Below are 17,019 nucleotides of genomic sequence, written 5' to 3' on the forward strand. Positions count from 1 at the left end.
CAAAGGGAAGTTTGGGGTCGCCTGTTAAAGCTGCTGCCGCCGCGCCCCGACGATGATGATGATGATGGCAGGTCAAGGTTCTGCCTGTAATGGCAGACTAGAACCCCAAAGAGGACTGCCATCCAATTTCGTTGTATTCTGTGCAATGACAATAAAGAATTCTATTCTATTCACAGGATCAGAACCAAAGGATTATTTTTTAAGGGTCTTAACGGCCTTGGGCCTTCTTATCTGTCTGACCTGCTTTTACCGTATCGGCCCTCGCGGACCCTGAGGTCCTCCGGTACTGGTCTTTTATCTGTTCCCAATGTTAGAACCAAAACCTTTGGTGAAGCCACATTTTATCATTACGGCCCTCGCCTGTGGAACAGCCTGCCGGAGGGCCTCAGGGCCACTGAGTCTGTTGATGCTTTTAAACGCAGGCTCAAGACTCACCTTTTTAATTTAGCTTTTAACTAAGTCCTTTTTATTCTTTTAGTATGACTCATTTATCCTGTCATTTTACGTTGCCTTTTAATTTTCTCTTAAAGGTTTTATTATTCATTTACTTATTTATTTTTGTTTTGCTTTCAGTAATTCATATTAACATTCATTCATTCATTCATTCATTTTCATTTCTTTTATTATCTATTTTATTTATTGTCTCTTAGTTTCCAGCTCCATTGTTCTCCTCATGGGGGCCCTCCACTCCGGGAGCTCTGTCTGGCCTGCCTGCGGGAGTGCCGTCCTGGGGCTTGTCCTGGCCTAGACAGTTGGGTCCTGCCCCAGGGCTTTATGGCTGTGGTATGGGTCCCTATCTGGGTCGGGGTGGTCTCTGTGGCGGCGTCCCCTGTAGTCGTGGGCTTGGACGGCTCTCGGTGGGGAGTGCTTCCTCAGAATGGTGTTTCCTCACTTGGTCTATCAGTGCTCAGCCATATTTACGGGGAGGGTGAGGGGATGTTAAAAGGGTTTGTTTTATTTTATTTTATTTTAATAAAATGTAATAAAAGTAAAGCACTTTGGGCTGCATTTTTATATGTATGAAAGGTGCTATATAAATAAAGATGACTTGACTAGAACCAGATCAGGTGCACAAATCAGACAGAAGCTTGGCAATGCACACGAGGCAACCTCGAGGGGGGGGGGGGGGGGGCTGTCATTGGGCGAAGGTAGGGTTCATCCTGGACATGTAGAGACAGACAGGTAACCAGTCTATCACAGGGCTGACATGTAGAGACAGACAGGTAACCAGTCTATCACAGGGCTGACATGTAGAGACAGACAGGTAACCAGTCTATCACAGGGCTGACATGTAGAGACAGACAGGTAACCAGTCTATCACAGGGCTGACATGTAGAGACAGACAGGTAACCAGTCTATCACAGGGCTGACATGTAGAGACAGACAGGTAACCAGTCTATCACAGGGAGACATGTAGAGACAGACAGGTAACCAGTCTATCACAGGGCCGACATGTAGAGACAGACAGGTAACCAGTCTATCACAGGGAGACATGTAGAGACAGACAGGTAACCAGTCTATCACAGGGCCGACATGTAGAGACAGACAGGTAACCAGTCTATCACAGGGCTGACATGTAGAGACAGACAGGTAACCAGTCTATCACAGGGCTGACATGTAGAGACAGACAGGTAACCAGTCTATCACATTCACACCTACGGGACATTTAGAGTCACCAATGAACCTATCCCCTGCATGTCTTTGGACTGTGGGAGGAAGCCGGAGAACCTGGAGAGAACCCACGCTCACACGGGGAGAACATGCAAACTCCACACAGAAGGAACCCGGGCCCGACCTGGGACCTCGGAATCGAACCTGGGACCCTCTTGCTGTGAGGCGACAGTGTAACCCACTACACCACCATGCAGCCCCGCAAAGCAACCTGCCAGAGGTTTTTTACACACACATGTAAAATACCTTCACTTTGTTTTATTCTCAGGGACAACGCTCATTGATCAACATCACTGTAAATCTGCCAGTTTCAGCCAAAAGGCAACTATTGTCCCTCAGCCTGATGTTCAAATACAAGGCAATATGAGGCAGCACATTAAAACAGCAAATATTCAAAAAAGATATTGATAAATAAAGATATTAACAGTGGAATCAAATATAATACAAGCAATAAAGAGATTGAGTGCTCCAATAAAGTATCTTTTAAGATGACAAAGCCCCTGTTCCCTCTAGTTTTGAGCTCATAAACATACAGGAATTGAAGAGGCTTTAGATGTGAAACATGCTGATGGAGAGAAATCACCTCGGTATTGAGAACTCTGATACAACACTTTTTTTCAGTGATGATAGGAATCATGGGGGTAGGGATGTTTTCTGTGTGATTTTTCTCTCCGTTTTGTTTTGTGAGATTTAGTGAAACCATGTGATGCATTTCACATTTTCATCATGAGACTCTTCAAACATTCCCTCAAGATGCACAGTCAAGACTGAACTCCACTGCCTGTCGAAAAGGTTTCAGATTTTAGATATTTTTTTTTAGCTTGGCACTTCCGCCGTCTTGTTAAATTAAACTCTGTTTATTTATGTAATCATTGTTTAAGTGCACATTAACACACATTGTTGTAATTGTACCAGAGAATGACACCAAGAATAAAGCAGTTATTAAAACAAGATATCACCATAGGAATAAATGTGACATATCGTTCACACTGAAGATTTCCACTTGCCTTCATGTGTGAAATTTAACTTCAATTAAAGTTTAAAAGAAAAGAAAAAGAAAAGGTGCTGCATCTTAATTACACTATATTTAAAGCCATGGGGGCGTAAACACAACATGTATGTAATGAGTATAGAAACCGTTTACAAGTTGTATTATAGCATCTCATATATAAAATAAGACTTAAGCAACCCAAACATTTAATAAGTGGTCCTGGAAACATTTTCCCCTTTAGCTTACTTCCTCCTCTTATCGACCAAACTGAATCATAACCGTGACCACAAGATGCTGAAACAGAGAGTGAGAGAGAGATAGAGAGAAAAAAGAAAAAACTCCAGAACAGTCAGAAACCGAAAGCAATAACATCACAAAAAACTATATAAATAGTACATAAGCCTCACTACAGCATCTAAGTTATCTTGGTCTTTGTCTTGTTCACTGCTGATCCAAGGTAAGCCCATCTATATATACATACATACATATATACATATATACACATACATATATACATACATATATACATACATACATACATATATACGTACATACATATACATACATACATACATACATACATACATACATATATATTTATATATATACACACACACACACACATATATATATATATTTATATATATATATATACATACATACACACACACATATACATATGACATTAGTATGATGTATTAGTAATGATAGTATTCCTCTCTGATGGAGTGTGTGTGTTTAAAGCAGTGCATAGAAATGGAATGATTGGTGGCTGTTTCCAATGAGGTTTCTGCTGTTGATTTGTGGAGAACTAAGTGAGCTTTTCTTTAATAATTGGGAGAGATCAGTAGACCATGCAGTTTCATGAAGATGATGACTCATCAAGAAGACTGTGTTGCACCAACTAAACCTGATGCAGCAGAATCCTGAGACCAACATGAAAAACGCAATGAGAAATCTCACTTCCACTCCGAAGCTATTAAAATAAACCCAGACACTTCTGTTGCCATGCATGTGCAACCAGACCAAATTTGGTGTTGCTGACCTGCGCGTATATACGAGTAGACCATGCGGTGGAGGATGTGGATTTTCTTTCTAACATATTAATGGACTTCCTTTCGGGCAAATATGGAAAGTAGGTTCCCATAAAGAGAAGCAGTGTAGTTAAAAGGGAAGGGGGTAGTATGCGTTGGAAGTGATACTCGGGGTCACCCCTTTTACATGGGTGTACACCGAACTGTTACATATTGACCTGTAAACAACAGACAATTTATAACCCACATCTCTGTTCCAGATGTCTTTTTGGTGGCGAGCTCTCGTCCTCCTGTGCTGCGTGCTGAACTGTGTGGAGTCCTCGTCTCCGGCTCCAGTCCTCCAGAGGAATAAATACAACAACTCCTTTCGCCTCACGAGGTCCACTCGAACCCGTGTCCAGCAGCTGCAAAGGAAATACGTGAGTCCTGAAAAACGATTCCCTGCTCTCCTGACTGGCCAGCTGCTTATGATGGGCTACTCCAATGATATATATTTGTTACTGTGTTTACTTTCACAGAAGGAGCAACAGTTGGGAAATAAGCATTTTGAGGACAGAAGCCGGCAGTTGAAGGATCTGCCGTTGCTGTCTACAGATTTCTACACTTGGCTGAAGCTGTCGGTTAGTTTCTTATCTTCTTGGTTGATTTCAAATCAATGCTGGTTCTTATTCTGCTAAACACACTCACAAAGTTTTCTGAGAAATTCTTCCAATGTTTTGAGGAGAGTTTTGTTTTTTCCATTATGAGGAGGAAAAAAAACATAACAGCTGATGAAAATAGTCTGAGTCTGCTGTTGCAGAACTTAAAAATGAAGTGGAAGTCCCCTTTTACAACTTCAAGCACAGAGAGGGTTTTGTGCAACGTTTTGATGATGTAATCATGTGGCCGCGCAGGACTGGGAACGACTGCACGCTGCTGTCGGGGACATGCAAGCCTATTGGAGTATGCTGGAGCAAAAGAGAAAGCAGCTGGAGAAGGAGGAGGGGGAGCATGTGGTGACGCGGGTCGTCGGCACCACTTTACCTCAGAGCATCAGGCACATTCAGCTGGACCTGAGGGACCTGATCAGCCAAGTCAGCAGTCAGGTAGCAACAGTCTTCTTACTGAAATCCACTCTCTCTATTCCCTTTTTAGCCCACACAGACGCTTTGGAGGAAGTGACACCAAGGTCTGATCCATTTTTTTTCAAAAACTCTTCTTCTCCAGATGAGTTACGTGAATAGTACTTGGACGAAGCCGACCTCTCCTACACCCTCGAACCCACAAAGCAGATCTAAAACAGTTTGGGACAGCCGAGTGGAGGGTTACGTCATTCTGAGGGATCTGGACCTTTACCTCACCAAGCTGGCAAGAGACTTCCTCCTACTGGCTTCAAAAACACTCAGTGGTGAAAACACAACACTGGTAGCCTGACAACACACAGGCACACAAACAGGCAAACGGCACATAATTAGAATAATAGTTATGATACTTCAATCTGTGTTTTAATGATGTTTTCAGCACTTAGCTAGTCACCTCTTTACATGATGTTTTACTGCATATTTAAGGGATTTCTTGGGCATTTCCCACAGTTTCTGTCTCACCTCTAACTGTAAGTTAGCAATGAGCTCCCAGAGAACACATGCTGTTTTCCCCCTCATCTCCTGGACTTTCCAGAGATATATAACTATTTATTGACATATTTATTAACATACTATTTATTTCAAAGTGTTTTATTTATGTCTCTTACAATATGGATACAGTGTTTTACATTATTATATTTAATATTTTATAAGAGTGGAAATATATTTATGTATGACAATAAAGATATCAAGCATTTGAAACAGTAGCGACTTCATGTTATGATTTTCTATTCTTAAAAAAGAAAAAAAGGATCAGCCATTATTAAACATTGAAGACATTCTTGTAATAATGATGATGCATGTGAAAGGGAGCTTCCTTCTGTCGAGTATGGTGTGTGTGTGTGTGTGTGTGTGTGTGTGTGTGTGTGTGTGGTATCATCCAGTCGGATACACACGAACACATAACAATGACAACTTCTGAGTGGCAATCCTCCAGTTAGCTAAAAGGATAACCGTTTGTCTGGTTTTCGTTTTCTTCATGTGGTGTTGATCCGAGGGGCGATCTGCAGATTCAAGTCAGATTCAAAACAGTCAGCTGGTTTGTAATAGAAAACAAACGTCCTCCCTGCAGGCAGAACAGCCACTGACTCACCACATGCAGATGTCCTCGCTTGCCTTTGGTCACCTTTAGCTCTGAACCCCTGACGAAATCAATGATTCCCTCTTTGCCACGAGCCACAGCGAACTGAATACTGCATGCCACACAGGAGGGGACGAATCAAAGACAGGACAGGAGATGAGTACTGCTGGGTTTCCCCGGCCACCACAGAGAAGCAGTCAGACAAGCCTTACCTGCCCGGGCAGATGTTGACGTAGTTGACCTTGCCAGCCATCATGGCTAGTTTTGTCACCAGCTCGATCACGTGGTGGCAGTGCAGCACCAGATCACCCTGAGGAGGATCAGCAGCTGGATTTAGAGTGGTTCCATGTTTGTGCACTCAGTCATGTGTGTTGTGGCTTACCGTACCTTCTGCTTTTTGTCCTCATTGGGCATGTGCACAACAAACATCCCATCGCTCAGAGAGCTCACAGAGATGCCTGTTTGAAGAGAAAGACTGGCTTGGATTTATTGAACTAAAGAACAGAATCACAATGAATTAATCCGCCACGTTCTGTCGTCAGTAAGAAAGTAAAAAGCTTTGATGATGTGCTTTCATGATAAATGGTCATTTAATGGCCTTTCTGAGAGAAGCACCTTGTATCTGCCACAGGATTATAAGAGCATTAGACACAAACATGAACTTGGTTGCCATGGATATTTGGGTAGAATTACAAAAATACCACACAGTCATTGAGGTGTTATGATAATGATAATCTTTTGAAAATTGTAGCCACTCCTCCTTGGCAAGAGAAATGAAAATGAGCACAGCAACTGATCATGGATTCAAGGATCATGGACTGCTCATCGTTAACATAACCCATTTGTGAAACGGCCCCTCACCTCTCAGAGCGGCATAGTCGATCCTCTGTTTGATCTTGGTCCTGTCCACCAGCACAGCGAAGGTGTGAGTGAGGAGCAGCTGGCGATGGCGAGGCTTGAAACCCCTCCTGTCGTGCTTTATGACTGAAATGCCGTACTGAGAAGCACAAGGAGATGCAATATTGTGAGCCAGCTACAAAGGTATATAGCGCTCTTAAAATCGTCTCATAGGATTAAAAAAAGTCCATCCCACCTGCACTTTGTCATTGCCAAGGGTCTGGACGACTTTGAGACTGATTTGCTCGTGTTCTATATAAAAGAATGGGGAAGTCTCTGTAAATGTTGTTACATCTTCTGTATGGTGTTAATTAATACAGAGGTAATTAAGGCATGTAGCGACGCATACCCAGCCTCGAGTCCAAAAACAGCCTTCCAACACCCTGAGGGTAGCTTTCTTTCTGATCCTTGAAGATCTCACTGGCTAGCACCTTCTGCATCATCTAGAGCAAAGCAAGGAAAAGATTAGAAGAACATTTGAAGATAAAAAAAGACAAGAACAGTAAAGCCATGACTTGTGAATGAAGTGTACCTGCTTCTTCCATTCAGGCTGGACCCTCCTGCAATACTTCATGACCATGTTTCTCATGTGCAGCCTCCGCAGGTGCTCAGAGGCCTATAGGGCATCAAGTCATTGACAATGCAGACTTTGCATTAATATCTGCAGATTCCCACTTACTTCTACTACTGTTTCATTCTTTTATCTGGAATGATGTGAGTCAGCAGAAGCCTCTGTTTACCTCAACGAGGGAGGGAGGAGGTGTCGGCCAGCTTTTATCCAAAACGCTCGCGGGCAGGTTTTGACGTAGATTCTTGAGGAAGGAGTAGCGCACATGATCCAGGAAGTACTCATTCTCAGGGCAGTACTCCTCATGGCGGTAGATGAAGCCTTTTATGAACCTGAAAAAAGAGACAGGTGCAGGGAAGGAAATGTAAACGGACAATGTAAAATGCAGTCGCACCAATTCACGCAGAAACAAACGGCATCAATGAAGTACCTGCGTATCAACTCAGCAGCCTGTCGACGCCTCTTAGCCCTCCTGCGTGCTTTCATCCCTCGCCACGCAGACTGGATCGTAATCACTGTACATACATCCAAGACAAATTTCATTATGCAAAAAATAATATATATAAGCATATAGACCCAAAACCCCCACGCTTCAGGGACAGTGAGGCTGTGCTGTAAAGGAGAGCTAGGGAACTGTGAGGGAGTGGATGGCGAGCGGCGCTCTGACCTGCACGTCTGATGCGTTGGTACTTGGCTCTCTCCCTGTAGCCTCTCCATGACGTCTGCAAGGCCAAGGCTGGATCACAACACATAAGAGAGTAAAGACGGATGAAAGGCTTTCCATCAAGATGTTGCCATGGATGCTGATTCATAGCTCAACTTATGTGTTTGGCTCTGATTCATTGTGAAGTGTGATGGTTGCAGTGAGGGGATGGTTTGCTGTTTAACGGGTGTGAACAATAATGAACAACTCTCAATATGTTGTCTTCTAATACAACAAAACCACAAACTCAGCTCAGAAAGAGATGAAACATCACCTTTCTGACACTAATAACTGACTGGGAGTCATTATCTTCCCCTTTTAATTTCCATTCTGGTGCCGCCTTGTTTACAGTCCATACCACTGTAACTTACCTATGTCTGGCTTCTTTGCTTCCAGTGCATCCTCAGTGGTGAAGAGAGTTTTGGGGAAACGGATGAAGATTCTTGACCTGCAGAGAGTGGACAAAGAACACTTGAATCCAAATTGCTTGCATGCATACATGGATTTATTCTGGGTGACCTCATAATCTGTTGTAATCTGTATACTCTCCCTCCAACAACACATTACCTGCCCAGTTTGTACTCCTCTGCTTTGTAGCCTAGGTGGTTGACTAGTGTCGAGACACCATCGGCGAGTCTGCCATGCCAATTGGGCCACGTCTCGGGACATAGGGGCTTGTACCTGGGGCCATTTGTACATCATTATAATGGCAGTAGGCAGAACATACAGTAAATAACAGTCACTGAGGCTTCAAACCAATCAGAAACAAGGTCAGTCACCTTTGTAGGAAGGCTTCAAAGCGACGTCGATAGGCAAAGCCAGCTCTCCTGACCCTCAGGTTTTCCATCAGGCCCAGGTACTTCACCTGGTGTCGGACCAGAACTTCATCAAACCTTCCTGCAGGCAGACACCTTATTTACTGGTGACAATAATACACGTATGGCTAATCTCATGGCACACATACTACACCACATATGTACATATCCATGCATTGAATGACATACGGTGTGTTCTCAGAAGAAGTGACTTATTTACCTCACATGAAGAAACAACCAGGCCTTCCTTTATTTTATATTTATCATATTCTCTTTATTTCAAATTGAACATGCTTTTTTAACAACAAATTCATATGACAATATGTAAAAGTGTACCTGGCTGCTTGGCATCATTAGGTTTGATACAGCGCACATAGGACGGCTCTTTAGACATGAGGATCTCCATAAGTTTTGTCAGGCTGCTTTTAAACTGAGTGGCGGCCTAAGGGACAAAAAAACAACAAAAACCCAGCATGAAACTATGGGAAATTATCTGTGTGTGTGTTTATTTGGATTATTAAACTAAAGGGTTCATAGGTGTCAAAACAGCTTGGAAGAGAGAGAGAGAGAGAGAGAGAGAGAGAGAGAGAGAGAGAGAGAGAGAGAGAGATTCTTACCATCTCTGGGCGTTTCTGATCTGTCACTTCCTCTCTGCGGAAGCACTGACTTACGATCTGGTTGTCTGACTGGCACATGACCTGAACAGAGACCAAAACCACCCAACCACATGTCAACACGGCACGCCTCCTTCACCCCAACAGCTTTTAAAAGGTTGTGGTGACCTTTTTTTAAATGTATTATTCTCACCTCTTTCAGGTTCCTGTTCAGCAAGTCTTTGTTCTTGTCGAGGAAACCTGAACAAGATAAACAATAACACTGCAGCTTGTCATTCGGGGTCAGTAGGTTGTGGGTCATGCTCTGAAATAAGTGTGGAACAAATGCAGGAATAAAAAGTAGTCAACTGGTTGGGAAAGCGATAAATGACAGCTCACCATTGACATTGTAGTTGACCTCTCCAGCGTAATGCAGCAGGCGGAACTCCTCCCTACTCAAAACCCTGCGAGTTTTCCCATTTGCCAACTTGTGACTAAAAGACAGAGATTGATTGATTGAGAGAGTCAGAGGCTTGCTGATGTAAGAAGCCGTGGTTAGAAGAGTCAAAATCATATTTGATTCAAAAAAGACTACTCTTACGTGACAAAATGGGGATGGCTGCCCAGTGTGTCCTCCAGCTTCTCTAAAAAGGAGACGTCGCAGGTCTCTCCAGGTCTCAGACACTCCTCATTCTGGAAAGAAGATCCATCGCAATATTTAACTTTACCTTCTGTGATGGAATATACAAAGACAAACGTCACACACACCAGAATGGAGATGATGCCTTTGTGCTTCTCCTCGATCAGGTCACAGATGATCTTGTTGTCAAAGTATTGCACCGTCTCCCACTGACATTAGAGGGAGGGAGACATTGTGTTAGCAGGGAGATATCAATATCAATAAGTCTACCAAACTTATTTGTTTTCACTACCCAACTAACAATGAACTCACCGCAATTCCTTCTGTCTCATAGTCCTCCTGTTCAGATCTCAGGGTGAGCTCAATAAACAGCTGCTGGAGCTTCTCGTTGCAATAATTAATGCAGAACTGCTCAAAACTGGGGGGAGAAATACGAGGGAACTCAGGCCAAATGCATGCTAGAGTAATGTGCAAAAGCACATTATAGACAATTAGTGACAAAGAACAGAGGCAGATTAACAGAAAATGCAAATGGGAAAAACTCCTACCTATTGTGCTGTAGGACCTCAAAGCCATAGATATCCAGAAGCCCTATAACTGAGCAGCCCTTACCGCTGTGGTAGATTTCATCCTGCATAGCCCATAAAGTACACAGCATGCAATCAATGGTAAAACGCAGCAACAGTGCCACAATATGATAGCTGAGTTGTGACCAGAACAACTACTGCACCTTCAGAGCCAGTGACTGGTTGATCTTCTCCACCAACCAAGTGAAGGTCCGACCATACACGGCCTTGGCTAAGGCATCGCGGGCGGACACCGCCTGCTCAAAACTTAGCGGGCTGATCATCTGTAATGCAGCACAAAATGAGAAAACCACACGATGCACACCACACAAGGGAAAACAGGAGGAACAAGGACACCAAGTCCATCACCTCCTCTCCTTTGGCAGTGAGTTTCTTGTGAGTGAGAGCCTCCCCGAGGGCCGAGCCATCGACACCCAGCAGCTGGAAAACAACAACACATCTGCTCTCTTTCCTTGCGAGTGTTTTTTGCATATTTGAACATCCAAAAATACTAGTGGGACTGTTCTGACCTTCGTGAGATTTGTTATCTGAGTCTCAGTGGTGATATAAGTTTCTCCTTCCTCCCCTTCTCCAAACTGAGTGTTTCCCAGATGGAGAACGCTGGCCACGACATTCAGCAATTTCTGAGGTCAGACACAGGAAGGACAGTTAACAACAACCTCACAGATGTACTCGGGCTTTTGTTTTTTAACTAGATGAATTATGAAAACTGTGTAGGGTCTCGTGGTTCAAACTTCATGTAGAGTCCTGAATGTGTTTATGATGATAACAAATGTGATGTTTGGCAAGTGTAAAGTAATCTAAGATACAAACAGTGGACATTCATTGTGAAATGTTGCTATGAACGCTAATTGGAAGAACAATGCTGGTGTTGGACCCATTTGTATGACTCTACATTTAAAAGTGTAAACCAGAGAATATGAGGGGGAAAACAAAACAGTACTGTCAAGGAAGTGATTGATACTGACCTGCACTTCTTCCTCGGCGAGGCCAATAACAGACAGAGCCTTCATCACAACTTTCCAGTTATTCTTGTCACTGACGGAGCTGAGTCTGGGACAGTTGCCCTGAACACGAAAATCATATATTACACCACGACTGGTGCTACAATAGGAAATATCTCAGTGTAAATAGAAATACGTCAGTACCACACACCTTGACCAGATAGTGGTAAGTCTGAGGGTTCCTCTCCAGGTCCAGAGCGGTCAGCAGGTTATCGTCCCCTCCGTCCAGAAGCTGATAGAAGACGTGGAAGTTCCTCTCACCGTGGTTCTGGTGCACGACGCGGGATTTCTCCAGCAGGTAGTTGAGGATGTGACCGCCCACTGGCGCCCCCTCAGAGGAATTACACAAACACAGTAACTGTTAAAAGCAGGTTTAGCTGCCTAGAGGGGGGTTAAATGATTGAGCTTATATCAATGCTATAACCAAACCAACTGCTGTCATCGGTATACACACATGATTTAAGAGCAACGGAGGAAGGTTTACCTTGAAGTCAAACTGGACATCCATGTATTTCCCAAAGCGGCTGGAGTTGTCATTCCTAAGGGTTTTGGCGTTGCCAAATGCCTTCGCAAAGCAAAACAAACAAAAAAAAGCCACAGGCCATGAAAGGGAGGAAGTGAAATTAAGAGCGACAATAGAATAATAACATCAAACTATCAGGAGAAAACATTATGAAGTATTTATTAATGACAAATATGCAAAGGTCATTCAGGTTTCTCAGATCAAGCAGTTAATAATACATATTGTAAGAGTCAAATACATCTAAATTCACTGATTAAATGAAAGCGGTTGTTTGAACAGGTTAAATACCTCCAGAACAGGGTTAGATTGCAGGAGCCGATCACCAAGTGTAGCCATGTGATCATTAACGGGGCAGGTGACAGCGTAGTAGAGCAGGATCTTCTTGGATGCCTCTGTTTTTCCTGCTCCACTCTCCCCAGATATCAGAATACACTGGTCCTTCCTCTCAGTCCGCATGGCCCGGTAGGTGTTGTCTGATAAGGCATAGCTGATTGAAGAAACAAACGCAGCTTCAACTATGGATCAACATACGCTTTAAACATGGTGACGAAATAAAGACACGCAAATGAATGCAGTGGAAATTGTGTTTTTCTGTTATGACAGTTTTCTGCTTTTTTTATGCCCTTTTAACACCAACTCACACTCAACGGCTTGTGTCCTGTTATAACCTTTTTATAATTATTTTATTATTTCTATTTTAGGACGGCAAATCAATACACACAGAAGTTTTATAATTATAGTCAGTTTCATGTTAATGATATTACGTTATATTGAGCTGAAACAGCATGTCATTGGCTTATTAGCAGAGGACAGTTTAACAAATAAATGGACCAGGAAGTGACTCACATGTGAGGTGATATCTCATAGAAGCTGACCCCTCTGTAGCGCTCCATCTGCTGCTTGGAGTAAATCTCAAGCTCTTTGTAAGGGTTCACCGAAACCAACACTGAGCCAATATAGGTCTGTGGCAAAATATTAAAACACATTCAAAGATCTGTCACCTCACAAACTGAAATATTTTGGAAACCTATGAAGAAAATTGGCTTTATTACATAGATGAGATTTTCCCCGAAGCGTCTCCGTAGGTTCTCTATGAAGGCTGCCTCACTGTTGTAGTTTTCCAGCAGGACGAAGTCCTGCACCCCAACCCTGTCCCGGGCAGTCAGGGCACTCTCCATGACCAGGCGCACCCTTCCTTCGACATCCACCTCCTACAGGAATAGAGAGACGGGGGACAGTACACAGAGGGTCATTAGAGTGGTTACTGGGAGAGAAATAAAGCACACAGTTCAGCAGTACTGCAGACACACAAAGACCTCAAGAGATGCAAGAGATGCAATTACATGCTGTTGACCAGCAGGGGGCAAAATAGGCCTAATTCCATTTCATCAGAAGCATGATACATTTCACCCAGTTATGAAAAAAATGACATCTGGGCTCGGTATTACAATAATTGCCACATTATTAGATTACAAGATAGAAGAGAGAGGTATTTAAAAAATGATCATGGCAAATGTCTGAGGAGTTACTGACCTCAGCCCCAAAACAACTCTGTAGAAACAAAGTAAGAACAGTTCCACCACGCCGTGCCAAGATTAAACAATGAAGACATTTAAGGAATCCCCATGATAAACAGCCAGGCTCAACTCCTTCACAGCATTAGTGAGATATTGCATGTTGATGTATGTACAGTACACACAGCTCTATATCACCAGACAGGATTTAAACCATGCCACAAGGAAAGTGTGTGTACATGTCAACCCCACCGTGATGGCAAACATCATAGTGGAGACAGGAAATAATTACCTGTCAGGCAGAGAAAATTTCTCAGATATGCCCTAAGGTAAGATATCACACACAAACGGGTGCTCACTCACACACACATACGAAGAGATTAAACGGTCAGCAGACGATGCTTACTGATAATAAATATCCAGATCAGTGTGTAATCATGGCGTTACACCCCAGCTAAACCAGCTGCACTCAATTGTCAGTATCAAAGATATATTCATGACAGAAGTGCTGCTGTTTTTCTTAATACATTCATAAAAAACAAGCAGAAAGTGGAACAAAGGGGCTAGGCTTCCACAGGACTTCTGTTTTTCTTGAATACAAGAGCCTCTCAAGGGTCTCATTTGGCTGGTTAATTCCGGTAAAAGGTCATTATCTCTGAACTCTGGATGCAGGAAAATCCTTAAAAAAAACAAAGAGGACAACAGTGGAAGACAGCCAAGAAGTGAGAGCAAAGGAAAGCCAATGGACGTTTCCACTGCCCCCCTCCTCTCTGCTTCACCTTGGAGTATTGTTCTTCCACTCCTGCAGGTGGGCTTCCTACAGATAGCAATTACAGTTCACAGTCAGATTTTCCAAAGGATACCATTCAGGAATCTTAGGGTCATGTTTGGGGCATGCATTCAGTGGATGCTTCTATGTTGTGTGCCAGCAGCTGTGCAAGCTTTTATATGCGTGCATGGTTAACAAGAAATGTGTATGAACGACACCTTAAAGGCAAAAGTAGAATCATTAACAGTCCAAAAGCAAAATGATTCTTACACATAATGCCCATAATTCTTTGACAGTCGACTTACAATAAAATGTGGTTAATATATTACATTTTAGCAGCTTATCACATAAGGACTGGACTCATGCACACGTCAACCTTTTGAGATGATGACCATCACTACCTGGCTCTGAACTCTAATCTAAATGGCCTCATTTATATAGCGTTTTTCTCCAAAGCGCTTTACAGGAATGACTGACATTCACCCATTCACTCACACATTCACACACCGACGGCGGAGTCAACCACGCAGGGCCACAGCCAGCTTGTCAGGAGCAACTGGGGTGAGGTGTCTTGCTCAGGGACACCAGGCACTCAGCTAGGAGGAGCCGGGGACCTCTCATGTTCATCTGTTATGTTATCAAGATGTGCTGGCAGTGCCTTTGCTGTGTTGTGTTTACAAGCATCTATTTGCCAGGAGTCACAAGTTACATTTTTAATTACTTTTTTTTCTTTTTACTTTTATCACAAGGATTTTATCACACTAACATGTTGAACAAATTTAATTTTGATGATGAGAAGCCTCATCCAAAAATATTTGTACATCTTAAAGGATGTGGAAAATGTTATTTATGGAGACACTGTGGCTGAGATATCTTCAGGGGTTCAGGTCTGGAATCAGATCACAATGTAATCCTTGCAGCTTTCTTGTGAGTGCACTGACCTGGGGGCTTAGTTGTTACAGCAGTGAGAGTCTAGTCTAATTGACAAGCTCCCAGCAGCGCTTGAGTGCTTTATGGGGATTTGACCCCGAGTATCAGGGAGCCTGAGTGAAATCTGCAGGTCTGTAGGTACCGCTGACAACCAGTGAGGAGGCTAACCCAACAGTGGACTTGGCTTCAGGCCCCATGACTAAGCTCTGCTGGGCCAACTACATTGGGATTGTCTTCCTTATAAGGCATGCCCCGCCACTCTGTCCCAGGGTGAGCTTCTCTGGTACCGCAGCTGGCTCCACCACTGATGTGCCACTAATGGATATGGTGGAAAAATACCAAGTTTATCCTCTTTGGGCTCCTTATACAAAAACCCAAACACAATGACTCATACATGGGCACAAAAATAAGAGAAAGAAGCTCTAAGTGACTCATTGTTCTGTTATGCTTCTACCTCCATGGGTGAGACGCTGGATCAGACTTTGTGCTTCACTTTGTAAGCACAGATCATGCACACACATAAAGCCCACAGTGTCCAGCACTAAACATGAAACACAAGAAGGAGCATCACGGTAGATCTTACCCTGGCTTGGTACCTCATCCTGTCCTCTTGTTGTTGTTGAAAGCAGGCTGAATCGGTGGTTCCCCCCCCAGGCTGGCGCTCCTCCTCCCGTGTCTGACAGACTCCTCAACTGTAACTTCTCATCCACATTTGCCCACGGGCGACAGAAGTAGGCAACTTATCTTTTTCTCCCTCTCCCGTTGTGTCTCTCTCTCCTGCGCCCGTTACTTTCTCACTCTTTAGGTTCAGTCTCTTCCTCCACGTCTCCTCCTCTTCGTCTGGCTCCCCTGTGAGGACAAAGCATACGCACTCAGGCCAAAACACAAACAGCCCCTCTTGTTTATACCTTCAATTTATCTTCCCGTATGACAGGTCAAGTAAATGTCCACCTCTGTGCGAGTCCCTCTCCTTCCCTCTGAGTTATACTGCATGAAACAAGGGCAGGAACTCCACTCACACGTCACACAACTGGACAAAAAAAAAAAAGCCAAGGGAAAGCAAGCTGTTGGGACAACCCAGAGAGCTTTGGAAAATGTTGCTAAGAGCCTCAAACCAAAAACATGTAATCAGAGTGCAGCTATATTAAAAGGGTGAAGAAAAAAAATCACATGAGATCTCAGTGCATTCTTTCTTTCCTTCCCTCCCCGTTTCGTTTACTCCCTCCCTTTTTCTCCCACAAGCTGAGACAGATTCACATGGGATGTGAGTTATTGAAGTATTTCCACCAGCAAGACTGACTGTCTCCTCATGGCCGTCTTCCACCGTTTATGGAATAACGGTCACCATCATCAGGATACCGCTCTGCAGATTTGTAAAAGTCTCTTTTTAGATTAGTTTGAGCTGTCATGTTGCACAACTGCTTGGTTTTCCAGGCAACATTCAGTCAACATAATTGTAATTGCATATAAAATGTACTGTCTGCTTCAGATTCCTCATTTCTTAAGTTCCCTCCTGCTGTAGGCATTTTTTGGGGAGTGCTGTCAAAGCCATATTGTCTCTGTGTAGAGAACAGCGCC

General features: G+C 43.4%; 2 protein-coding genes across 3 annotated transcripts; one reads left to right on the forward strand and one right to left on the reverse strand.

Moving 5' to 3' along the window:
* Positions 1-1,946: 1,946 nt before the first annotated feature.
* LOC311026229 (uncharacterized protein) lies at positions 1,947-5,260 on the forward strand. Its single transcript, XM_084029637.1, has 5 exons — positions 1,947-3,119; positions 3,957-4,115; positions 4,215-4,316; positions 4,590-4,781; positions 4,903-5,260. Exons 2-5 carry the CDS (start codon positions 3,957-3,959, stop codon positions 5,107-5,109), a joined length of 660 nt encoding a protein of 219 aa, XP_083885763.1. The 5' UTR covers positions 1,947-3,119; the 3' UTR covers positions 5,110-5,260.
* Positions 5,261-5,508: 248 nt separating this feature from the next.
* On the reverse strand, positions 5,509-16,498 carry myo1ca (myosin Ic, paralog a). 2 transcript variants are annotated; one of them, XM_084029624.1, is made up of 33 exons: positions 16,393-16,498; positions 16,025-16,290; positions 13,281-13,439; positions 13,075-13,190; positions 12,517-12,715; positions 12,190-12,270; positions 11,857-12,036; positions 11,670-11,768; positions 11,211-11,324; positions 11,050-11,121; positions 10,845-10,964; positions 10,663-10,745; positions 10,427-10,532; positions 10,243-10,323; positions 10,076-10,167; positions 9,874-9,968; positions 9,689-9,735; positions 9,499-9,579; positions 9,218-9,323; positions 8,846-8,963; positions 8,634-8,747; positions 8,438-8,514; positions 8,031-8,099; positions 7,794-7,878; positions 7,536-7,695; positions 7,328-7,411; positions 7,145-7,238; positions 6,992-7,047; positions 6,760-6,895; positions 6,286-6,356; positions 6,111-6,208; positions 5,911-6,010; positions 5,509-5,821 (listed from the first exon to the last, which is right to left on the reverse strand). In XM_084029624.1, the coding sequence occupies exons 2-33, from the start codon at positions 16,040-16,042 to the stop codon at positions 5,795-5,797; spliced, it is 3,138 nt and encodes a 1,045-aa protein (XP_083885750.1). In that variant the 5' UTR covers positions 16,043-16,290; positions 16,393-16,498; the 3' UTR covers positions 5,509-5,794. The 2 variants fall into 2 exon arrangements, with proteins under 2 accessions (XP_083885750.1, XP_083885749.1); XM_084029623.1 differs by having other exon boundaries at positions 16,025-16,478.
* Positions 16,499-17,019: the final 521 nt, after the last annotated feature.

The sequence above is a fragment of the Eutrigla gurnardus genome (genome assembly GCF_963514095.1).
Source record: "Eutrigla gurnardus genome assembly, chromosome: 15".
Classification (NCBI taxonomy): Eukaryota; Metazoa; Chordata; class Actinopteri; order Perciformes; family Triglidae; genus Eutrigla; species Eutrigla gurnardus.